We start from the raw sequence: 8,211 nt of genomic DNA on the forward strand, positions 1-8,211 counted from the left end.
TGACATGAAGCCCGGGCTGTGCTGTGACGCACGTAAAGCATCAATGAACGCTCTTCGGTTATTATTATTATTATTTTTTAGTTTTTTTCGCGTAGGCTGAAAAACGGGCCATGCTACTCATGTCACGCGGACGGCCGACAGGGCTGTGTTCTTTAGGAGCGCTGACATTGCCTTTGATCCAATGACATTGATGTTATACATATCTTTAAAATGTCCTTTTATTGAGTGGAACTGCGCAATATCACAGCAAGCAACTTCCTGTCTTAGTAGAATGGGATGCATGCGTATAAACGTGGAATATACAGTGTGGTAAAACTGCTTGGATATACATTTTAGGGAAATTGCAGAGATCTACAGTAAAGTTGAACTGCAGTGTTATAAAGTATATTTAAATTACAACAGTTATATACAATATAGTAAAACTACAGTAATATGCATGATAGTTAAACTGCAGTAATTTGCATTATAGTTAAACTGCAGGGATATGCAGCATATCTGAAGATATAAAGAGGTATCGACTAGAAGTTCAATAAAAAGTAATAATGCATGTTTAAAACATCAAATATATAATTTATGTTGCTACATAATCATCTCTGATCTTTTGACATCTTAATTCATCAAACAAGTGTTTTTATTATCATTTCGAAAAGGATTATACAATAAATGGTTCAACAGTTTTATATCTTTGACGCAGACATAGAAACCGTTTAAATGCCCAAGTTAGACGTACTTCTTCCCTTGAACTCTATCAGTGGAACCAGGCGAAAATAATTGCTGTCGTACTTCAGTACTCAGAGTATACATACAAGTATTTAGAGTATAACTGTAATAAATTGTGTAAAATGTGGCAATCAGAGGAAGAGAACCAATCAACACGGAAACTGCTCTGGTTGAAGGCACATGGCAAGCGCTTTACCATATGAATGTTATTTTACTGATTTAAGGTCCAGTCTTGTTTTCTTTATAATACCGGAACTCTAGCCCAACACCGGAATCAGTCGGGCCACATCCGTCTGATCCCGCGTCCAGCTAAACATTCGCCTGGCCAACAGACAGACCGGCACAGAAGCGTTGTCATGTTCGTGTGCGTGGAGGTAATGGTATATGTAGGCCTACTATCTTTGTGTGTGGGTTTGTCTGTTAGAAGCAATCAGATAATGCAATTTGTACATACAACTTGTGTTTTCAGATCTTTGAGATGACTTATTTTCAGAAAGAGGAAATATCATTGGTTAATGAATGAATATTCTTTTTCCCCAACAAGTTTTGTTTACTGGCACGTTTATGATGTCAGAAATCAGCATCCTTTCATTATTGAGCTTATGAACAGTGGAACATGAGCAAAGCTATCACTGGTAACAGTTACAGTAATAATAATACCTACATGACTAAATAACACTGATCTAACATAGATCTAATATTTATATTTTCATAGTGCTTTATACTGTTTACAAACCAAAGCAACATTCAACAAAAGAAAAGAATAGTCAGTGTTCATAGTTAATAGCCTTTTCAATCCAAATCAGTGAGCTCTTAATCAACATTCATAAGGCCTTGTTCCTGAGAAACTTTGCACTGTTTATGTGATATATAGATGCCATTTCTTGTGCATCTTTTTTCATGCATTGTAGAAGCTCATTGGTTGTGTACAGTCTCCCACACACCACGACCCATAATCACCAGCCATAACCTTTGTCATATAACATGAATCAATATGACATGTCCTCTACGATCAGCAGTATTGTGACTTCAAGGCATTTTGCAGGCTTAACGTCTTCCATCTGTACTGAATGTTCAGAACATATTCTATCTCTTACCGACAATTTTCGTTTTTTCGTTCCCATTGAACACAGAAACCTAATCACAATTGATTCGACAAAATAATGACGTGAGTCAGTTCAACCGATTGTAAGTAGCCTAGTTTTGACATGCATCACGCCATGATTGGGGTCGGGGCTTTATTGACCTATCTTGAGAACACTCTTCTTTGGGGTACAGCATCCCCACCCCACACCTAATGTCACCTGACCTCCACGTGTTCCCTGCCAGCCATTTGCTTTTGCCCGAATTTAAATCAAAATGTCCAGTGATTAATGGCATATTATAAACGGCCTGCAGGGTAGCCTATCTATTGATGCTATAGCCTGATATAATATACAGGCTATAGCGTCAAGGACACAACATGTGCCCAGGGCGAAAAACCTGCCAGAGTTTATAAATATATTTGATCCAAACCAAAGGCTTGGATCAAACTCCTTGCTGGGGGTTCACTATTTTCCCCGTGTCCTTTGGAACGGGGCGGGGCCTTGGCTCCAATGAGCGCTCTCCGCTCAGGGGCAGCAGAACTGGTCCAGCAGGCTCATGTTGTCCCTGAGCTCCACCGCGATGTAGTAGGGCAGCGGCTTCAGGGTCAGCCCGTAGAGGTAGTCCATCTGGGGGGGGTGCACCGGGTCTGAGCGGATGTGGCACTGGTGGGCCAGCAGGGCGGTGAAGAGGAACAGCTGCATCTTGGACAGGTCCTCTCCGATGCAGCGCCGCTTCCCCAGGGAGAAGATCATCACGTTGGACACCAGGTCCTTGTTCAGGGATCCGTCCGGACACAGGAAGCGCGTCGGTTCGAAGGCGCCCGGTTCGGCCCAGACGCCCGGGTCGTGGTTTATGGACCACTGGTTGACGAACACCACCCGGTCCTTGGGCACGGAGTAGCCCATGATGACGGTGTCCGCCGTGGTGCTGTGCGGGATGGTCAGAGGCACGAAGCTGGTGTAGCGCATGACCTCGTAGACGAAGGCCATGACGTAGGACAGCCTGGGCTGGTCCTCGATCGAGGGCAGGGACTCGCGGTCCACCACCTTGTCCACCTCCTCCTGGAGCCGCCGCTGCATCTCTGGGAACCTGCTCACCGACACAGAATCACCGTTACACATAGTGTCTCATAGTTATAGTTCTCTTTATTATGTGTACATTTAATGTGCCAATGAAGGGTTCGGGTTAAGTTAACCCTTAAGTTAATTTAAGTAAAAAATGTGTACAAATTAAGTAGTTGTTAAACACAATTGGACTATGTCCAACCAAATAAAAAATATATAATATTTGATTGTATATTGACAATAAAGAGTCATACATTTGAACATGTTTGTCCAAGTATAGGCCTAACCAAGGGCGTAGGAACCGGGGGGGACGGAGGGGACGTGTCCCCTCCAATATCGGAGACAGGCGCATTTGTCCCACCTAAAAATGATACCAGATCTGTCAGGTTTCCGATATGTGTCCCCCCCAATGTTAAACTCATTCCTACGCCCCTGGGCCTAACAATATAACATCAGATGATGCGTTTACAGTCCACGGCACGCAACGTGGTTAACCAGAGGATTACACGGAGATGGGAAATGACGAATGATTATAGCCAGTTTTAGACTGGTCCCGGCTTACCGGCTATTATATAGGCTACTAATTAAACTGCAAAGTTTTATGAGCAAATATCTTACCTCACGAGAATTAAAATGATCCACGAAAGCGCAGTGGAGAGGGTGTCCTGGCTGGCTCCGAACACGTCCGCCACAGTGGGCGGCACGTGGTCCTGTTTGACCGAGACCCCCTTGCCGGGGTCTCTGATGAGGTCCATCGCCAGAATAAGTGCGTCCGTCATGTCTCTGATGGTGCTCGACTCGATCGTTTTCCTGTGTTCGGTGACCTTTTTGCCGATAAATATGTTGAACTCATAGTTGAGGGTCTTGAAGTCCTCGAATATGGTCTTGATGGGGTTGGGGAAGTACTGCAGCCAGGGCATCACGTCCACCATGCTCCCGGCGCCCACCGTCTTAGTGAACTGGTCGTTGCGCCCCACCACCTGCTGGAACTCCGCGTCGTCGTACGAGTAGCGCTTCCCGAAGCACACGGCGCTCATGATATTGGCCGTGGACACCACCAGGTACACCATGGGCTGGAAGTAGCGCTCCTCCCGCGTTTTGTCCAGAAACAGTCGCAGAAGTTCCTTCACCTCGCAGACGATGTGGTTTTGGAACGCGTGCTTGGTGTGCAAGTTCCCGGTGGACACCGACCTGACGGTGGCGTGTGCCACTTTGCGCTTCGATTTCCACAAATCGTTGACCGTGCCGAACGCCAAACTTTCCCCGTTTGCGATGTACTGGAAAGAAGTGAAGTCCGGTCTCCCGGCAAAATCAGGAGCCTGCTTGACGAGCGCTTGTTTAATGGCGGCGCCGTTGAGCACCAAAACGGCCTGGCTGCCTAATTTGATCTGAAACACGTTTCCGTACTTCTTGGCCATTCGCATGAAATAAATGTGAGGCGCGTTCCCCATCTGTGCGGCGTTCCCGATGATGGGCCAAGCGAAGGGTCCGGGAGGCTGCGCGCCGCTCCGTCGCCCGGCTCCGCTCTGCCGCAGCGCACTGCTGCGCAGCCACCGCACGACGTGCAGTGCGCTCAAGAAAGTAACAACCACGACTAACAGACTCCGTGTCAGCGTGTGGTTCCAATCCAGCATTGCGAAGTCCATTCTCGGTTCTGAAATCATGGTGGAAATACAGAGATTATTATTATTGGAAGCAATCAATAATGCAATATATGTGTTTTTATTTATTTTTTTATACATAAAACAGCCAGTAAAACAGCCTCTGCTATAAACAATGATGAAATTAAGTTATGTTTGCATTTTTTAAAATAATGAATATCAATTGGTCACCAGAACAACCCAACAAGTCAATACCTGGATTGCAGTCCTTATCCGATCGCGGTCAATGATCGAAGTTCGTTCTCCCCCCCACCATTCTCCTCTCCTCTACATAGTGATCTGAAGACAGTGTGCTGTTTACAGCAGTAACTCAGCCCAGGGTTTAACCCATGCTATGAACGAGGAAAAACCTCGAAGCCGCTCGTTTGCTCCAAGCCTGCAAGCTCTGGCATCTCTATCGTCGCTTTGCCCTGTTTGCTGTCGAGGACCCCAAACTTGTGTTTAAATACCTTATCGTGCCAACAGCGCAGCATCACGGGTCGTGTGCTGCGTGGTGTGATAGAGGGTGGGAGTTTGTTTTACAGAGGGTGTAAACCCATCTGCGCTTTCCCCCCCCCCTGTCTCTATACTCAGTCTTTCTTTATAGGCCTACTCTTCCTTTCGTTCTGCCAGTCAGTCTGGTTGCTCTCTCTCTCTCTCTCTCTCTCTCTCTCTCTCTCTCTCTCTCTCTCGCTCTCTCGCTCTCTCTCTCTCGCTCTCTCTCTCTCTCTCTCTCGCTCTCTCTCTCTCTCACACACTCACACACTCACACTCACGCTGTGTGTGTGTGTGTCATTAATTAATCATTTTTGGAAATTCATTGCGTAGCCTGTATTTAATATGATCAAACTTGATAGAGGAAATTAAAAAAAATCGGCAAAATAATAAAACTAATCCTGAGTTGCTGTATTTCACAATCATGACGGTGAATGGCTTTTAATTTAAATTAAATTGCTTGCCGCCTTTCATCTCCTAATATTTCATTACACCAAGATATCTAGAGGGAGAAATACCAGACGGCTTTTGTTCTAACATCTACATTCCAAAACAAGGCAAAACCTGTTGTTTATGCATGCTGAAAACTTTAACCAATTGCCGCTTTTAGTGTATTGGACGGTCTATTAATTCATTGTTGTTTTGTGTGTCTGCCAGCAATATTTTTTAGCCTCATGCATTACCTTAAAATATACGTTTCAATATATTGTTACACTTTTAAACCGACTGGGCAGGATTCATACATTGATTTATTGGTTACATTATTTTTGCCTCCGATTCAAATTTAAATATATAGGCCTATCCCAGATGCACATAGGCCCACATAGGATGGAGTATTAAAAAGAAAGTAGGCCTACCCTATGTGAAGATTTTATTAGATTGGCCTATAGGGTTAGTAGTATACTGTGTACTATTACACAGAATTAGAGAGCGAGCGTTTCCCCATGTTTAGCGTGGACTGCGCTTTTTAATCACACCACCAGGAGGTGGCGATCCCTAGAATATAGCCCAAATTAATTAAGACTAATTTAATAAATGAGCAACTATCAACCGTTTTATGACGTGACTTTCACGTTTGCCAACATTCTAAACAGATGTGAGCAATATTCCATAAATCAATACCAAATAGTTTCTTGATGTCGGTGATACGTTTGTTCTTCTTTGTCGATTTTAATACTATTTTGAAATACAGAATGCTGGACGACTACGTTTATCTTTTGTTTTCCATTTGCAGGATTCATAAAAATGGGCAACAATCAGTACAAATCTATTTTAGGTTTTATTTAGTTGTTTTAGAGGCCAAGACCTAGGACTTGGATGTAGGCCTATTTATTCATTACCTGTATCTATTTATAACCGTTCGCTGTGTCAACTAGCCAAGAGGCTAACGTTACAGCTATGATTATGCTTCTTATCCGCTGTGTTTGGGATCCCTATGTTCGGGCTCCCGATGGCCTGGTTTCGGGTGTCGTGCTTCAGTACCACGGACAGCGCATGGCAGACACACGCACGCCAATCTTTTGGCCTGTGACCCAACCTAAGGGTTTTCTTACAAGTTGTTTTTTTATCGCGTAGTGTACATTTGAATATATTTGTTCTTATGTATTTTAATTTTTCGATTGCTAGCCTTGATCGCAATAACAACAACAATAGAAAAACAACAATAACAGTAAAATGTGGCATTATGATTAAACAGTTATAATAATATATTATATTATATAATTTTTTTTTTAATTTATAAAACTTGTTCTTTGTGTGCTGTATTGGTCCTTTGCCTTTTACCAGTAATTAAGGCCTTTTAGGCCTTTATCGTTTTCAGTTGAAAACATTGTGTAGGCTACTACTAATTTGATTAGGCCTGCACCACAGGTTCAACAGGCCTACAACATACTTTGTAATCGCCAATTTGAATGCAGTGTTATAAGGCTAAAATAACTACTGATATTAGATTGTAAACCACACAACAACATATCAAAATAAATTCCCAACTGCCCCACACTAGTCTCACTCAAAGTCCTAAAGTTACTTCTCAGTAACAATGGTAAGTATGAACTTACCTTACGTTGGACCTCTGGGTAAAGTTCCTCCAACTAAGACAGAACACACTGGTTTAATGCGAGGACATTTTAATATTATGACCGTGTGGTCCAAGACACGCCCCTTGACCCGCTGGACTCTGTTCCCCCACCTCCATTGGCCAATGAGTTTGTGGTTCGCAGCCAGCCATTGGTCCATTGAGCTGCCCATTCTGCCCCTTTGACTCGTGTTGGCGAATCACAGCTCATGCTCTATCCCGGACTTGTGATTGGCCTGCCCAAACAGCCATGTTTCACGCGAGACACTGGAAGTCTGTGTTGTGAGAGGGAGAACGGTGTCTTCATCCCTGCTAGTGGACAGAGCTGTCACCCTATGCCCTCAGACCTCCTCAGCCTCTCGTTCTCATCATTCACCCTGTGCCTCTTCTCCTCTCCCTCTCTCTCCCTCACTCCACCTCTCCCCTCTCTCTCTCTCTCTCTCGTGCTCTCTCTCTCTCTCTCTCTCTCTCTCTCTCTCTCTCTCTCTCTCTCTCTCTCATTTTCCCTCGCTCTCTCGCTCTCTCTCTGTCTCCCGCACCTTCTGCCTCGCTCTCTCTCCCTCTCGCCCTCCCTCTCTCTCCCTCTCTCTCTTTCTCTCTCTATCCCTTCTACTTTTTTAGGTATTTTATTTTTCTCACTTGGTGTGTGTGTGTGTGCGTGCGCTCGTCAGATTATCACACAAAAACATCAAAATAAACACCTGTTTCCTGGTACACCTGTCCCTACCTCCCTTTCACTTTAGGATGCCGCAGGAGAAGAGGAATTCACTGCAATTGTTAATGTTGAACATTTGGGTGCATTAGAGGATATCTAGAATGTCTCAGGAAAACTCAAAAAACTCAGGCCTATCAAACCAGTTTGAAAACAAGCACTCACACGGGCGCTACCCTGAACCAATCACATTTATATAACATATTTATAACTTTTAAAATGTCTATAATAATTCTTGTAGATTCTCAAGATTTCTTCCTTTGAAACTGTAATGGTGATTAAGGGCTTTGCAAATAAAATTGAATTGAATTGTAGTTATACAATATAAACTATAATATATTATCTTATAATAGTTACCATTTCAACTGTCCAATATTGTGATGTAATTATGGGAAACATGACAAAAGGCAACCAATGTTT

At 43.7% G+C, this 8,211-nt stretch overlaps 1 protein-coding gene across 2 annotated transcripts; it reads right to left on the minus strand.

The window, feature by feature from the left end:
• Nucleotides 1-200: 200 nt before the first annotated feature.
• Nucleotides 201-7,105, minus strand: cyp1b1 (cytochrome P450, family 1, subfamily B, polypeptide 1). Of its 2 annotated transcripts, none has more exons than XM_079728823.1 (3): nt 7,063-7,105; nt 3,489-4,524; nt 201-2,895 (listed from the first exon to the last, which is right to left on the minus strand). In XM_079728823.1, the coding sequence occupies exons 2-3, from the start codon at nt 4,514-4,516 to the stop codon at nt 2,331-2,333; spliced, it is 1,593 nt and encodes a 530-aa protein (XP_079584949.1). In that variant the 5' UTR covers nt 4,517-4,524; nt 7,063-7,105; the 3' UTR covers nt 201-2,330. The 2 variants fall into 2 exon arrangements, with proteins under 2 accessions (XP_079584949.1, XP_079584948.1); XM_079728822.1 differs by lacking the exon at nt 7,063-7,105 and adding an exon at nt 4,727-5,132.
• Between the last annotated feature and the right edge of the window lie 1,106 nt (nt 7,106-8,211).

This window comes from Pollachius pollachius, assembly GCF_949987615.1.
Source record: "Pollachius pollachius genome assembly, chromosome: 2".
NCBI lineage: Eukaryota > Metazoa > Chordata > Actinopteri > Gadiformes > Gadidae > Pollachius > Pollachius pollachius.